The sequence below is a fragment of the Oryx dammah genome, unplaced genomic scaffold (assembly GCF_014754425.2).
Source record: "Oryx dammah isolate SB20612 unplaced genomic scaffold, SCBI_Odam_1.1 HiC_scaffold_5, whole genome shotgun sequence".
Lineage (NCBI taxonomy): Eukaryota > Metazoa > Chordata > Mammalia > Artiodactyla > Bovidae > Oryx > Oryx dammah.
The window spans coordinates 89,746,632-89,763,049 of NW_024070189.1; the positions used below are offsets into that span (position 1 = coordinate 89,746,632).

General features: G+C 53.9%; 2 protein-coding genes across 6 annotated transcripts in view; one reads left to right on the forward strand and one right to left on the reverse strand.

Annotated features, from left to right (window-relative positions):
- Nucleotides 1–1,212: 1,212 nt before the first annotated feature.
- Nucleotides 1,213–12,940, forward strand: CREB3L3 (cAMP responsive element binding protein 3 like 3). 4 transcript variants are annotated; one of them, XM_040241973.1, is made up of 10 exons: nt 1,213–1,349; nt 1,852–1,980; nt 2,454–2,745; nt 3,558–3,670; nt 5,113–5,250; nt 6,441–6,547; nt 10,001–10,069; nt 10,996–11,080; nt 11,261–11,357; nt 11,543–12,940. In XM_040241973.1, exons 1-10 carry the CDS (start codon nt 1,323–1,325, stop codon nt 11,854–11,856), a joined length of 1,371 nt encoding a protein of 456 aa, XP_040097907.1. In that variant the 5' UTR covers nt 1,213–1,322; the 3' UTR covers nt 11,857–12,940. The 4 variants fall into 4 exon arrangements, with proteins under 4 accessions (XP_040097907.1, XP_040097910.1, XP_040097909.1 ...); XM_040241976.1 differs by having other exon boundaries at nt 11,305–11,357; XM_040241975.1 differs by having other exon boundaries at nt 5,116–5,250.
- Nucleotides 12,941–13,118: 178 nt separating this feature from the next.
- The window catches only part of SIRT6 (sirtuin 6), an 8,411-nt gene continuing 5,111 nt past the window's right edge, over nt 13,119–16,418 (reverse strand). The window contains exons 3-8 of one of the 2 annotated variants that reach the window (XM_040241978.1): nt 15,990–16,172; nt 15,620–15,679; nt 14,994–15,089; nt 14,836–14,916; nt 14,127–14,250; nt 13,119–14,041 (exon numbers count right to left, since the gene is read on the reverse strand). In XM_040241978.1, coding sequence (XP_040097912.1) covers nt 13,700–14,041; nt 14,127–14,250; nt 14,836–14,916; nt 14,994–15,089; nt 15,620–15,679; nt 15,990–16,172 — 886 coding nt within the window. In that variant the 3' untranslated portion in view covers nt 13,119–13,699. The remainder of the gene's footprint in view (nt 14,042–14,126; nt 14,251–14,835; nt 14,917–14,993; nt 15,090–15,619; nt 15,680–15,989; nt 16,173–16,418) is intronic. The other variant, XM_040241979.1, reaches the window with a different exon arrangement.

The following is a 16,418-nucleotide window of genomic DNA, read 5'->3' on the forward strand; positions in this document are numbered from 1 at the left end:
CTGGTGGTCCAGTGGTTAAGAATCCTTCTTCCAATGCAGGGCATGCATGTTCGATCCTGGATCAGGGAACTAAGATCCCACATGAAATGCAGCCCCCCCCCAAAAAAAAAATTCATGGCAGGCAGTTAAAGAAAGCACACTAATTCTTTTAAGGCATTAAAAAAAAATAAAAATAAAGTCTTTGCCAGCCCTGTGTTGCTGTGTACATGATTACATTTCGCTTCTTGGTAGCATTCACCCATTTGTCAGCTATTGGTGTGTTTATGCTTTTATGATCTAGCTTGTCCACTGTCCTAGGAGTTGCCAGATGAGTAAGAGTTGATGGAGTGCCTCCTGTGTGCTGGGCATCTTTAAGACACTGGGGACCCAGCTGAGAGCAAAAGAGCTTCTATTCTCCCCCTGAAGGTGCTCACATGAAAGGGCAGAGGAGCAATGAGAGAAGAATATAGGTAAGTAAACAAGAAAATTTCCAATAGTGAGTTCCATGAAAACAGTGATGTGATCAAGAGGTAAGGGGTGGGGGGCTCCTCCCTGGTTGTGTGTGTTGCGAGTGGATGGAATCCGAGAGGGGCTTCTCAGTTGTCTGGGCTGGATTCCACAAATAGCAAATATTCAGGAATGTGTGAACACAGTGAGAGTTGGGTTGAACAGATATGCCTTCCAGGCAGAGGAAGCAGCCAGTGCAAAGGCCCTGAGGCAGGAATCAGTTTGGCTTGCAATAAATATCTGTTGCGAATAAGTGAAGGTTAGAAGGTTCTAGAAGGAATTGATTGCTCTGGTTTGGCCGGAGAGACCTTGCCTGGGGGAAGGGGGCTTTGAGGGTTGCCCGCTGTGATGAAAGAAGGGAACTCCTGGCTGAAGGAAGGGAGCCCCCAAAAGTCTGGGCTATTATTTTGAGTTCTGTTTTGTTCTGGGAGTGGACGGGACCGGCTAAGGGCCCTGGGCTCTCTTGGAGCCGACATCCGGGGACTATAGAAAGAAACAGTCCCCAAAAGTAGGGGAAAGGTCATGCTGGAGCCCGGCACCCCAGACTTTGGCCTTTGCCCACTGCGACTGGAAAAGCACAAAACATACGAGATAACGGTCTTCCGCCCCTCCCCCTAGTCTGCCCCGCTGTCATTGGCCCTTAACTCTGTCCGTCCTGCCTGTTGCCCAATCAGCACCTTGGAGTGGGCTGGGAGCGCCCCGGGACTATTTCAGCATCTTTTGGGGCGTAGTAACAACCACAGAGAAGACGCAGCTGAGCCCGGAGACCTGATGGCAGACTGAGCCTCCAGCTCGAGGCAGACGCAGGAGGTCTGGAGAAGGAGCTAGCGGGGCCCATGGATGGGGATTTAGCCGTTGGAAAGGTGAGACCTGCACCGGTCCCCAGGGGAGGGACGATTTATGCCAGGAACTCTCCCCAAGCTCCCAGAATTGGCAGGCACCTCACACCCCATTGTACAGATGGGAAGACTGAGACCCAGAGGGAGACTACAATGACTAAGATTGTGTCTCTATTGCGGGCTGCTGCTGGACTTGATTCTGGGCCTCTCTGCCTTCCAGAAAAGGGTGCGCGTGGGGAGGGATTCTGACAGAATGGGAATGCAAGAGGGGGCTAGCTTCATCCGCTGTCCATCCCCACGGGGGCAGCTGTCTAGCGCTTTTTAAATAAATTGGCTCCTAGGAGTCTCTGGATTGGCCCCATAACAGAGATTTTGAGATTGAGGCTCCGCAGACAGGAGGGGCAGGCTGACCTGGGGGCTGCAGCTGGGACTGAAGCAGAGGGGAAGGTACCTCAGGTGGTGGCAGATGGGTGGTGGGCAGGAGAGGGGCTGCATGACTCTCACAGGTGTCCCCTCCTCGCCCCAGATGGCTTCCTCCACCAGTCCCATGGGCCCTATCGACAGCCTGGAACTCCTGGATCTCCTGTTTGACCGGCAGGATGGCGTCCTGAGACACGTAGAGCTAGGAGAGGACTGGGACCATGGGAAGGACCAGGTGATAACCCAATGCGTCGTCCCCACCTTCCCCCCCACCCCCAGGTCAGAGCCGGGACTCCGCTCAGCTTTGTGCCTTTACCACGCACATGTGTGATTCTAGCAAAGCACATTATTGTATAAAACCTTTCAGCCACCCTAAGGGCCAGATGACATCGCCTTCTTCTTAAAGGGGTGGAAAGCAAGGCCCAGAGAGGAGTGGTAACTTGTCCTGGGTCACACAGCAGTTTGAAGTTGGCTCCAGACTTAAACTTGGGGCTTGTTCCTCACTTGACACGGTTTGATGTTGTTCCCGAGCTACACAGTTGTGTTCAGGCTCCAGCAACGCCAGTGGGCAAGGAACATTAGCTCTTTCCACATTACAGAAAGGATGTGTGAGGCCCAAAGAGGGTCAGCGGCTTACCCAGAGACACATAGCAACGCAAAGCAAAGCATAGACCTCCTAATTCCCACCGGTGCTCTCTGTCCCAACAGGTCCTGCCAGGTGCGGACTCTGATGACTTCCTCAACTCCATCCTGGGTTCTGGAGATTCAGACTCCCCAACCTGGTCCCCCGCTGCCAGTGACAGTGGCATCTCAGAAGATCTGCCCTCTGACCCCCAGGACACGCCTCCACGCGGTGGGGTGCCTGCCACCCCTGCCGGCTGCCATAGTGTGGAGTCTTGCAAGGGGCCCTGCCCCTCCTACCATCCTGGCCCCACCTGCCCTGCCAGGCACCTAGGGCCAGTGGCCCCAAGGCTTGAGACTTCTGTTGCCATAGACCTGGGTGAGTCCTGTGTCAGCCGACTATCCTTGCCTTGTCCCAGGCACTGAATGCACAAATCCACCCTTTGAGATGGGCACTGGTGTGCTGTCAAGGACCCATTTTCCGGATGGTTAAGAGATGAGTCAGAGCCGCAGAGCTGGGATGCAATCTGCCTCAAGCATTGGGCTGGCAACCTCATTTTTTATACCTTCCATGCCTGGTTCATAGGAGACTCAATGAAAGTTCGTGAGACTATGGGATCCCAGGCCTTGGAGTGCTCCCCCAGACCTGGGGAAAGGCCTGACGCAGAAGACTCCACCAAGAGGACATCCTTTGTCTTTTGAGCCCCACAGTGGGGTGGGAGACTTGACAAAACTGAGGCTCAGAGAGGTTCACTCCCTTACCCAAGGTCACACAGCTCCGCCCAGTTGGGATTAGAAGCAAGGGCCATCTGACTCGGAAGACAGAGCAGCTCACCTATGGGGTGCCAGGTAGCTCGTGGGAGGGAACTGTGGATGAATCAGAACTGGTCCCTGCCCCCAGGAGGAGATAAGGCCAGGCTGTCTGCAGATCCAGCCCCTAATCCTGAGTGATAACAGCCACTCCCTCTTGGGCTGGCTGTGGGTCCCTAACAACGTCCCGATTAACTGGGGTCCCTGTCTTATGGCAGAGGGGAAACTGAGGCAACTGGTCCTGGAGTCCCAAGCCAGGTAACAATGCCTAGCACATTAGGGTCGATGCTGTAGCTTTGTTGGAGGAGGCAGGTAGGACCTGGGAGCTCGAGGCCCCCTGCCTGACCCCCACCCCATCTCCATCCACATGTGCCCTGTTAGAAATGTGGAGCCCACGCATCTATGCCGAGAAGCAGACCGACCTGGCTGACTCGCCCTCACGCTACAACCTCACAGTCAAAGACCTCCTCCTCTCCGGCAGCAGCGGGGACCTGGTGAGCAGCCCCCACCTGCCCCCTGGAGCATCAGAGCTGGGAGGGGGACTGGGCTCATGGGGCCCCAATACACCCATTTTGAAAACTGGAAGACAGTCACAGACAGGGATTGGTATTTGGTCCCAGGTCTTTTAATTCATAGCAACCTGAAAATTGAGGCTATTATCTTAATTTCACATATGAGGAAATGGGCACAGAGAGCTTTAGTAATTTGCCTTAAATCACACAGCTGCAGCAGGCCCAATTCCTGAGCTGACCTATTGGGTCTATTGTGCCCTTTGTATGCTTACCTTGGGCTATCTTATCTTGCCCTGAGCTTCTGCTATGGGCAAACCAGGCCTGAGAACCCAATTAGTGCCCTGCTCCCTTTCACAGATGAGAAAACCAGTCCCCAGAGAGGTTAAGCCACAGACCCAAAGTCACACAGCAAGCAAGTGGCCAAGTCAGGATTTGATCTCCTGATGCCTAAAGTTGTCCTGACAACCTCTAAAAAAGACCAGAACACCCCTCTTGACTTGAGAGACCTGCAGTGAGCATCAGCTGTGTACTCAGTCTGTGGGGACCTCATGGTCAAGAGGGGACAGTGACTGCTTAGGGAAGTGTATCCATAAGGGAGAGAGGCTAGAGGGGCATTGCAGGTCCAGGAAGGCTTCCTGGAGGAGACAGAACTTCAGCAGGTCTTGAAGGATAGGAAAGACAAATGACTGCTTCGGAAATGCTAACTGGATTTTGTAAAAATATCAAGTTTAATATCATTGTTCTGTGTGTAACAACTTTTGGAAGTGGGAGGCCTTATTCCCATATTGCAGATGAATACACTGAGGCTTGAGCCCTGAGGAGAAAATGGTTGGACTGATCAATGGCCTGGAATTTGATTCGATAGATAGCAGGCTGCCCCAGTCTCTACCTTTATTCCTCAGTCATGGTGTGACATTCCTAGGACTTGGCTGTCTGATGACACGGTTCTTTTGTTTTCAGTGTTTCTATTTCATGATTTAAATTTAGTTTGAAAATTTTTTGAATAGTCAAATGCATGCACACAGTCCAAGTTCCAAAGGTACAAACAGGTACCCAGGGAGAACCACCTCTCACTCTCTTTTCCCGGAGGCTTACTTATCCTACATCCTGTTTGTTGGATTTTCTGTTTGCTGTTGCAGACAAGAGCTGCAAGGAATGTTCAGAGCCCGGAGCAGTGCGTAGCCTGTAGTAGGTGCTAAACACATAACTGTCAAATGACTCTTTGTGAAACAAACAAACAAAAAACCACACTTGTATCTGTAAGATGAATTCCTGGAAACGGAATGGCTGTGGGCTGGTTCTTTGGAGCCCTAGTGCCGGTGTGGACCTTACAGCGACTGGATCAATTGTTTCTCGATGCCTTTTATTTCCCAGAGGCAGTCTCTGTCTCTGCCCCCAAAGCAGTTCTCCTGGTTTCCCCACAGCAGCAACATCACCTGGCAGCCCCCCACCTGTTGCGACCTGGGCCTGGGCACTGCCAGGAGCTGGTGCTGACGGAGGATGAGAAGAAGCTACTAGCCAAAGAAGGCATCACTCTGCCCACTCAGCTGCCCCTTACCAAAGTGAGTCAGTCAGTGGGACCCCTGGCTCTGGGCCTCACCCCATTTCCTGCAGCAGCATGCCCACGAGTCTCACCTTTGTGTGCTTGTGTGTGTGTGTGTGTGTGCGCACACGCTCAGTCATGTCCAACTCTTTGCGACCCTGTGGCTGGTAGCCCACCAGGTTCCTTTGTCCATGGCGATCTTCAGGCAAGAATACTGGCGTGGGTTGCCACTCCGTGCTCCAGGGGATCTTCCCGACCCAGGGGTCAGACTCATGTCTCTTGGACTTCCTGCGTTGGCAGGTGGATTCTTTACTTCTGCACCACCTGGGAAGCCTGAGTCTCACCTTTACGTCTCCCTCACTGGTGGCTCAGACGGCAAAGAATCCGCCTGCAATGCTGGAGACCTAGGTTTGATCCCTGTGTTGGGAAGATCCCCTGCGGGAGGGCATGGCAACCCACTCCAGTATTCTTGCTTGGAGAATTCCCATGGACGGGGGAATCTGGCGGGCTACAGTCGGTGGGGTCACAAAGAGTCGGACACGACTAGTGACTAAGCACAGCACACACAACTAGAATGTTAGGATGTGTCTGTCACCAGAACCAGAAAATTCATACTCAAAGCCAACACAGTGGGGGCTTTCTAGCTGGCCGTGGCCTCCACTCAGCCTGTTCAGTTCAGTTCAGTTCAGTTCAGTTGCTCCGTCGTGTCCGACTCTTTGCGACCCCATGAATTGCAGCATGCCAGGCCTCCCTGTCCATCACCAACTCCCGGAGTTCACTCAGACACGTGTCCATCGAGTCAGTGATGCCATCCAGCCTGTTCACTCAGTGTCAATACCTGAGTTTGCCTTTTCCAATTGAAAGACTTCTCTTAGTGATAACTGGCCTCGGAAAAGGCTCCAATCCCACACATGGCCAGACGGTGGTGCAATTGCACCAGTGCACAAGATCTAGTTGTTAATGGAACTGGGATTGGGAGCAGGGAAGACCATCAGGAAACCAGGACCATTTCCATCCCCCCCGCCCCCACAACCACAAGAGACTCTGAAGGAGTTTGAGGACAGAAAATCTGGCCTTCAAGCCATGAAGGGCCTGCCCTCAAGTCCCTGAGTCTGGCTCCCTTGGGAGGATACCGGAGGTGAAATTGTGGGGTCTGGACAAGAGAGTGGACCCTTCAGACTGACTCAGTCTCCCCATGTCACTCTGCAGTATGAGGAGCGAGTGCTGAAAAAGATCCGCCGGAAAATCCGAAACAAACAGTCAGCTCAAGAAAGCCGGAAAAAGAAGAAGGAATACATTGATGGCCTGGAGACTCGGTAAGGCTGGGGGCCCAGGACCCCACACTCAAGGTGGGAGGGTGGGGACTGAGGCCTGAGAGAGGCATGCAGTGGCGCAAAGGTCACAATCTGCCTGTGTGTGTGTGTGTGTGTATGTGTGTGTGTGTGTGTGCGCGTGTGTGTTCAGTTGCTCAGTGATGTTCGACTGCATGGACTCCAACCTGCCAGGCTCCTCTGTCCATGGGACTCTCCAGGCAAGAACACTGGACTGGGTAGCCATTTCCTTCTCCAGGGGGTCTTCCCAACCCAGGGATCGAACCCATGTCTTCTGAGTCTCCTGCGTTGGCAAGTGGATTCTTTACCACTGTGCCACATGGGAGCGACCATTTTGTATGTGAATTGCAAGGATGGAAAAATGCCTAGAAGTGGTACAGGGCTCAATTTTGAGGCCCCTAATCCCCTAGAACAGGGGTCCCCAATTCCTGGGCCATGGACTGGTACCAATCCGTGGCCTGTCAGGAACCAGGCCGCACAGCAGGAGGTGAGCAGCAGGCAAGGGAGCAACGGTGTTTACAACTGCTCCTCACCACTCATATTACCGCCTTAGCCCCTCCTGTGAGATCAGCAGTGGCACTAGATTCTCCTGGAAGCACAAACCCTAACCCTAAAGTCAAGGTGGAATATCCTGAGTTTCCATAAAATAGGAACAAAGGGAAAATTAAATGTAAGGTGCTTGAATCATCCTAAGACTATCCCCTCCACACCCCGGATTCATGGAAGAACTGTCTTCCTTGAAACCGGTTCCAGGTGCCAAAAAGTTTGGGGATCACTGCCCTAGATGATGTTATGCCAAGAAGGGAGGTTGTGTCCTGGCTCTTTGCCTGTAGGTGGGACATTTACTTCCCTTGTCTGAGCCTCTCTGATCCTCAGAGCTGTCATGGCTTCCTTCTTGGGAGTGGAAGGAAGGAGGAACTTCCTCAACTTAAGAACTGTGCACTCTCAGTTCAGTTCAGTCGCTCAGTCATGTCCAACTCTTTGTGACCCCACGGACTGCAGCACACCAGGCTTTCCTGTCCATCACCAACTCCCGGAGCTTGCTCAAACTCATGTCCATTGAGTCAGTGATGCCATCCAACCATCTCATCCTCTGTCATCCCCTTCTCCTGCCGTCAATGTTTCCCAGCATCCAGGTCTTTTCCAATGAGTCAGTTCTTCGCATCAGGTGGCCAAAGTATTGGAGTTTCAGCCTCAGGATCATCTTTCCAATGAATCTTCAGGACTGATTTCCTTTAGGATTGACTGGTTTGATCTCCTTGCAGTCCAGGGGATTCTCAAGAGTCTTCTCCAACACCACAGTTCAAAAGCATCGTTCTTTGGCACTCAGCTTTCTTTATAGTCCAACTCTCACACCCATACATGACTACTGGAAAAACCATAGCTTTGATTAGATGGAGCCTTTGTTGGCAAAATAATGTCTCTGATTTTTAATATGCTGTCTAAGTTAATCATCGCTTTTCTTCCAAGAAGCAAGCTTCTTTTAATTTCATGGCTGCAGTCACCATCTGTAGTGATTTTGGAGCCCCAGAAAATAAAGTCTGTCACTGTCTCCATTTTTTCTAATCCCTGTGCACTCTGCTGCTGCTGCTGATGCTAAGTCGCTTCAGTTGTGTCTGACTCTGTGTGATCCCAGAGACGGCAGCCCACCAGGCTCCCCCGTCCCTGGGATTCTCCAGGCAAGAACACTGGAGTGGGTTGCCATTTCATTCTCCAGTGCATGAAAGTGAAAAGCGAAAGTAAAGTCGCTCAGTGGTATCCTTTTAGTGACCCCATGGACCACAGCCTACCAGGCTCCTCCGTCCATGGGATTTTCCAGGCAAGAGTACTGGAGTGGGGTGCCATCGCCTTCTCCGCCTGTGCACTCTAATCCCATCCAATCACCTCTCTAAACTAATACAGGATACTGAGAGACAGGGTCCTTATTATTCTTTAATGTGGTGGTGGTGTTCAGTCGCTCAGTCGTGTCTGACTCTTTGTGACCCCATGGTCTGTAGCACACCAGGTTTCCCTGCCCTTCACCTTCTCCCGGAGCTTGCTCAAACTCATATCCAATTAGTCAGTGATGCCACCCAACCATCTCATCCCCTGTCATCCGCTTCTCCTCCTGCCCTCAGTCTTTCCCAGCATCAGGGTAGGAAACATAAAAGCTTAGTTCACTCACTTTTTAGACCAAAAGTGATTTTAGTAAATGTTACAGGTCTATCTGCGTTTTCTATTTCTTCCCTAGTCAATTTTGGGATGTGTTATTCTTCTGGGAAGTTGTCCATTTCAAATTTATTGACATAAGACAGTTCATAGTTCTCTCCCATTATTTTTTTAAGCTTTGAATCATTTATAGCTGGGACCTTTGTAATAATTCATGTTGTGTATTTGCACCTTCGCTCGTTTTTTATCTTGAGCAATCTTGCCAGAACTTTATTTATTGTTTTCAAAGAATGAATTTGACTTTTCCTCCCACTCAATTGTGTTTTTGTGTACTAGTTCCTTTATTTCTACTCTTAGCTTTATTGTGTTTTTCATTTTTTGTTTTTAGTGAGTTTATTCTGTTGTTCTTTTGCTGATTTTTAAACTTGTATGTTCAGCTGCAGGCTTCCCTGGTGGCTCAGACTGTAAAAAATCTGCCTGCAATTCAGGAGACCTGGGTTTGATCCCTGGGTGGGGAAGATCCCCTGGAGGAGGGCATGGCAACCCACTCCAGGATTCTTGCCTGGAGCATCCCCATGGACAGAGGAGCCTGGTGGGCTACAGTCCATGGGGTCACAAAGAGTCAGACACGATTGAGCGACTAGGCACAGCGCACACAGCACAGCTGCTTAAACTGTAATAAGGTGATCCGTTTTCTCCTCAGCACGGCTTTAGCTGTGTCTCACACATCTTGATTTGGATGTTGTCATTACTTGGTTCCTAGGTCTTCCCTACTTTACACTGTGGATTCTTCTTTATCCCATGAGTTATTTAGGAGGGCCTTTTAGTGGGAGAATTTATTCTCTTCCCTAGATTCTAACATATCCTTATGCCACAATTTGAATATTTTATTTTTTTTATAAGTTTATTTATTTATGTTGGCTGTGCTGAGTCTTCATTGCTGTGCGTGATCTTTCTCTAGTTGCAGGAAGTGGGGGCTACTCTCTAGTTGTGATGTGCGGGCTTCTCATTGCAGTGGTTTCTCTTTCTTCTTTTTAAAAATATTTATTTGGCTGTGTGAGTTCCTAGCTGTAGCACGTGGGATCCAGTTCCTCGACCAGGGATCAACTTGGGCCCCTTGCATCGGAAGCGTGTGAAGTCCTAGCCACTGGACCACCAGGGAACTCCTGAGGTGGCTTCTCTTGTGGCAGAGCTTGGGCTCTAGGTTCTTGGGCTGAAGCAGTTGCAGCTTGTGGGATATGTAGGGGTCACAGGCATATTCTGAGTGTCACTGTGATGTTGCATTTGCAGGATGTCAGCCTGCACCGCCCAGAATCAGGAGCTTCAGAGGAAGGTCTTGCATCTTGAAAAGCAGAACCTGTGAGTCTTGGTGTGACCGGGACTGAGGACAGGGGGAAGCTGACTCTGGAGTCTCTTGCAGGAGAGGTGGACAAGGGGGGGACAGGCTTTGTGATAGAAGGGCAGAGCAAAAGGTGAGGATTCCACCCAGAGAGGGGGCAGGCTGCATAGAAGAGGGGATTTAGACTTGGGCCCTTGAAGGACGTATAAGAGTTCCGTAGAGAGAAGGTGCTGCTAGTGGAGGAAATGGCATATGAATGGCCAAAGGCTAGGAGTATGGTGTGCTGGAGAACTGCAGGTGATTCCATCTATGGGGTATGTGTACTAATTCAGTTTTATTAGCATCTACTCAGTGCCAGGCATAGTTCTGGGTACTGATACCTCAATAGTGAGCAAAACAGATACAATCTCTCCACTTAAAAGACTCATATTCTAGTGAGAAACATACTCAAGACAAACAAAACTATGTAAAAGATCATTCAAACAGCGGGAAGGGGCTAGAGAGTGAGAGGGGGGCTATTTTAGGCAGGGAGGCCAGATAAGGTGACATTTGAGATGAGATTCAACAGATAAGAAAGCAGCAATGAGGACCCAGGCTTTTACCCCAAGGGAGGTGGGAACCTGGAGGACTGGGAACTGAATCACATTTGAAAAGTGTGGAGTGTGAACCCTAGAGTGGGCACGAGAGGCTAGAGGGGACCAGAGGTGGGGGCTGGTGTCCAGGTGAGTGATGATGGCAACCTGGATGGAGGAGGCTGGGTGTCAGAAAAGTGGGTGAGATGTTCAGTGGAGATTTATTGAGGGAGCTTCTGGGACTTTTAAAAGCAATAGGGCCTTGAGGGGTGGATAGGATTCAGACCTCAGCCAGGCTGGGAGATACTAGAAATGGACAGGGAGCCAGGTGAAGGCCATACAGGGCTCAGCCAAGGCTTCCCATTTCCGTTAAGGTCTCTCTTGGAACAGCTGAAGAAACTCCAGGCCATTGTGGTCCAGTCCACCAGCAAATCAGCACAGACGGGCACATGCATAGCAGTGAGTCGGGGGGTGTCCTCAACCTTGGCAGAGGGCCCTGTCGGGGAGGAGGGCATGAGTAGGAGCAGAGCCCTGAGCACCGGGTCAAGCACGATCTAGTCTTCTGGGCCTCTGTTTTCCTGCTTAAGTGTGCTCAGGGGTTGGGGAGGGATGGGGTAACCCTGCCCACATCTCCACCAGGTCCTGCTCTTCTCCTTCGCCCTCATCATCCTCCCCTCCATCAGCCCTTTCACCTCCAACAGAGCCGAGAGCCCCGGAGACTTCGCACCTGTGCGAGGTAGGTGGACTTGAGTTTGCTCTTCCTTCAAAAGCCCTCTGGGGTACATTCCCCTTGGCTCCCCAGTCCCCACTGGGGGAGGGGAAGGGGCCCCCTTGCAAGGGCTCCCTGAGGCTGGGGGCAAAGGAAAGAAGGGAACCAGCCCTCAGTCCATCCCTCATGACCCTCGCCGACCCCTTGCTCAGTTTTCTCCAGAACTCTACACAACGACGCTGCATCCCGGGTGGCTCCCGACACTGCACCAGGCTCCGAGGCCCCCGGACCCGGACCCAACACTGGCGCACTTCAGGAAAGGTCTCCAGGCAGCCCTCCGGAGGAATGGGAATCCCAGGACACACGTACTCTGGACAACTCGACAGAGGATCTGGACAACTCAATGCTGGTCCAGGGCAACTCCGTGAAGGAACTGGACCGGGCCACCCTACTGGACTGTGCCCCGCCTGAGCCAGCAGTCAGCCCGGGCCGTGTGGGGCTGGAGGCAGCAGGGGGAGAGCTGTGAGCACCATGGGTCCCTGCCCCCCTCTCCACCCTGGCCCCTCTGCTCAGGGGTGCTTCAATAGGTGCTGTAGTGGACAGGGACAGGCATGGGGATCTGAGGTGAGAGAGAGACCCTGGAGAAGATATTAGGATGGTGATACACAGATACACAGCTACAGACCCAGGGACCCAGGTACACACCGAAACTGATTCTCAGACACAGACCATAAGTCCACAAAGCCTGAGAAATCTACATGCAGATGCAGGTGTGGAAGGAAACAGGGACACACACATGGACTGATCCCTAACCTGGACAGATCGATACACACCAGGCCTCAATAACTACCCCACCCCCGGCCCTGGGGACTCCTCCCTGTCCCCTTGCACGCATGGAGGAGAAAGCAGCCAAGTCTGCAGGGACCCTGGCCCCAGAGCACGGGGTGAGCCTTAAACTTCGGCGCTGCCATGACCCACAACCTTTTCTTTTTTAGACTGCCATGATCCTTAATAAAGTATCTTGGCAGAACACGGCTGGCGTGGAGGTGGAGTGGGGTGGGGGCTAATTAGAGTCTGAGGCTCCCCAACCCACAGAAGGAAGGACTGGGCCAGCTGACGATAGAGGAGTGATGTGGGGGAGTCCCTGGACCCCAAGGCTGGAGCGGCGACGAGAGGCGCCAGGGTTGCCTTCAGGACCTTGGAGAGCGGCGGCTGATGGAGGGCTGGGCGCGCCAGGAGCGCGAGGTTCTGACGGCTCTGGCCCCGCCCCGCCCCGCCCCGCCCCAGACCCTTCAAGAGAGTCCGCGGAAGGCCTGGGGCAGCTGCTTTCCTGGGGGGCTAGGCTGCCAACCCGGCTTGTCTTATGGATGAGGAGACTGAACCGTCGGAATGAAGGGACTCGCCAAGGTCACAGCTGGGGGCATGGACCCCAGCTGCACCAACGCTCTTCCTTTAAAGAGTCACACCTGGATCCCTGCCAGCTTTGGGCAGGTGTGGGGATGTGGGGTCCGGTGGGGGAATTTTCAATCGCGATTAGATGTGGCCTCTCTCCTCGAGGGGCTCACAGCCTAGTAGCAGAGGGCACGGATTAAAGAATCACAGAGACAATATTTACAAATGGAGGACTCAAGGAATGTCAACAGCTGGTAAGGCCTTCCTTCACCGCCAGGCCTGGACTGTATGAATGTCCCAGCACACACACATACCAGGGGCCGCGGGCACCACACAGTCCTACCCCCAGGGATTGGACTCTGGGCAAGGTTGTGGATGGTAAACACAGACTCAAGATGCAAGAAATTCTGCTTTTATTGCATTGAAGGCTTTTCTGGAAGCCTGGAGGAAGTCAAGTGGACCCACTTGCCTCCCTCCAGCCACAAAGGCAGTGTGAACCTCTGTTGTCTGTCCTGCCATGAAGTTTGGCTCCTAAATGGTGGCTGTGTGTCCCCTCCCTCCTAGAGGGGCTGTGAAGGCTGTGTGGGGATAGGCAGGGGCTGGGGAGTGTGAGGGTCCAGGGGGCAGACAGGCTTGATTCCTGTTTAGGCTGGAAATCAGGGAGGGCCTGGTCACGCCTCCCAAGAACACCCTGAGTCAGGGGCTGGAGACTGGGGGTGGAGCAGGTGTGGGGTTGTCAGCTCCAAGTTCAGGATCTGGGGCAGGGATGCTCCTTGCCAAGCCCCCTCCATAGGCCCCAAGTTAAAGGGAGGTCTAGTGGACGGCAAGTCTGCCCCTGGGCCTGGAGCCCAGCTCTCAGCACCCTGAGGTCTCCCCCAAAGGACAGAAATGAGTAACAAAGTGAGACTGGTAAGAAAAAAGAAAAAGAACCCACGATTTCTATTTAAAAAAAAACCTGCCCTCCCCGGGGCCCCTGGTCAGCTAGGAACCACCTCGGTTTTCACTCTTTTGGGAGGCCTGTGAGGGGCAGGGCTGTCCGGCTGCTCCCTTTTGGGGCTGGTGGGTCCGGAACCATTGTGCTGGGTGCAGGGCTCAGCTGTGGGTTCCTGCTTGGGGCTGGCGGGCACTGGGCTGTCGAGCTCGGGGGAGGCCTCCTCCTTGGGCTCCAGCTTGGGGGCAGGTGGGCGGGGCAGGGGCGGCAGTGCCCTCTCCACCACGTGGGGGCCGTCCCAGGCCGGGATCTCCAGGCCCAGGTGTTTCATGAGCCGCGTCATGACCTCATCGACATAACCGTGGATTCGCAGGTCTGCGTGGCGGTCCTGTGGAGGCGGGGAACAGTCAGGGGGAGGGAGAAGGCTTGAGGGGGGTCCAGGGGTGATATCGGGGGTAGGCTCCCACACGTACGTGCTTGGTGGGCTGAAGGTTGACGATAACCAGGCGACCTCCACGGCGCTTGGTGGCGAGGGGAAGGTTCCCGCTGGGCCGGATTTGCAGGGAGGTGCCCAGTGTGATGGACAGGTCTGCACTCCTGGGGCCAGGAGGCAGGATTAGTCTAAGCCCCTTGGCAAGGATCTCTGCAGCCCTCCTCCTGCCCCATGAGGCAGGGGCGTGTGGTGGCCAGCACATACACTCCCCGACCCTTGCTCAAACACCATGGCTTCACTGCTCTGCCAACACAACGGGGCCAGTCCCGGGAGACCTGCTCACACAGCACCCACCTCTGCTGGGGGCCCAGCCATGGCCTGCCTCTGACACTTCCCTTCTGCTGGGCCACCCCCTAACCCTGTCAGCAGAAGTGGAGCTGCTGGTGGGGAACTCCTGGGTTCTGATTCTGGCTCAGTCACTTCTGGGCTGGGCAGCCTGGATGGAGGAGTCCAGTTGCTCCAGCCTCAGTTTCCTCCTCTGTGAAATGGACCTGAGCAGCACCCACCCTGGGATGTGGTGAGGATGGTATGTGAGGGCTCAGTACAAGAGCTATTATGAGCAAAGCGAGGCCCAGACAGGGTGCTGATCACTCCTTTCTGGAGTCCTTTCCTGAGGTCCCTCGGGGCTGGAGCTGGCTGTGTTTCTGTCCCTCCCCCACCCACCCACCCGGGACCCACTGGGGTCACACCTGCTGGCCTCGTCTGCCAAGGTGAGGTCCCGGTCAGGCAGGGAATCCTCCCAATCCAGGATGGTGTCTCTCAGCTCCCCCCTGTAGGGAGGGCAGGGGAGTCAGCAGGAGACTGGCGGCCTCCCCTGGGGTCCAGGGCATGGGGAGGGGTCACTTACCTGCAGGCCCGCAACCCCCTGGACTTGGCCACGGTGCAGAGCCGGCCCGTGGGTTTCAGGCCCATGCTGCCCACCACGGTGTCCCGGACATACTGCCTGTGCCAAGGAGGAAAGGGTCGGCTCACCACTGGTTCCCAGGCAGCCACCCTGCAGCCCACCTGGGCAGCTCATGCAAAAAGCACACAGAGCTGTTTTCCCAGGAAAGTACGGGAGCGTAAGACCAGAATCTAAACATGAGGTGACAGCTGGCAAACCCAGCAGGGGTGGGGGATGGGGAAGCAGAGGGGGCCTTCCATGAAAAAGCTGGCCTGGGGACTTCCCTGGTAGGTTAGTGGTTAAGACTGCGAAAGAAGCATGGTTCTGCCAACACCTTGATGTTGGACTTGTAGCTTCCAGACCCATACGACTATGAATTGCTGTTGTTTTTAAGTTACTCAGGTTTGTGGTTGTCTCGGCAGCTGCAGGAAATGAACACACCTCCCAGGAAGAAGACACATGCCCAGATCCCACCGTGGAAGGGCCACACCCTTGAAATCTAGAAGCGGCAGGCTTAGTCACCAGGACCTTTTGGGAGCCCGACCTGGGTCATCCATGACTTGTGCCCGCCCTCCCGCAGTCGCACTCACGTCTTACACTTGACACACTCTTCTACAAACATGTTTCCGTGGAGCTCTGCCAGCTTGTCTCTGTGGGAGGAGAAGGAAGAGGCTCAGTGGAGGAGCAGGATCCCCAGATCCCCAGCCAGCCAAGATCCAGAGGGCTCAGGGCTGGAATCCTCCCAGGACCAGGAAGAGGGGATCCCGCCCCGCTCTCCAGGTGCGACTGAGAGACCTGACAGCTGAGCGCCAACCCTCCCTGGCTGCCTCGGTGAACTGCCCCAGGGGCCTGGAGAGGGAGGGGCTGCCATCCACGTCCATTTTCTAGATAAGGAAACTGAGGCTCAGGGAGAGGGGTGGCCTGCTCAAGGCAGGGCAGGGGGCTGGACACTGGGGGCACCTGGGGAAGCCGGAGCGCACGTGCAGTCCGTCCACGTTCTGGCTGACCAGGAAGCGCAGGAGGCCCACGCGCTCCAGCTGCACCAGCGCCATGTGAGTCTTTGTGGGCTGGGCATTCTCAAAGGTGGTGTCGAACTTGGGGGCCAGGCCCCGCTCCTCCATCGTCCAGACGCCATGGGGGCCCCTGCGGCAGCAGGTGGAAGAGACAGAGAGAGTTTAGAGATCAAGGAGAGAGAGAACAGAAAAAGAGAAACAGGCAGAGAAAAAGTCAGAGAGACAGAGATTGATATAGACAAAGGAGGTGAGGTAGAAGAGAGGGAGAGCGTGGTACATTACAGCAGAAATTATGCAACTCACCCAGCACTTACTGCTGCTGCACTTGGCACGGCCCTGCACGGGGGATGCTGGGGCCCTAGTGCACCCAGGCCCT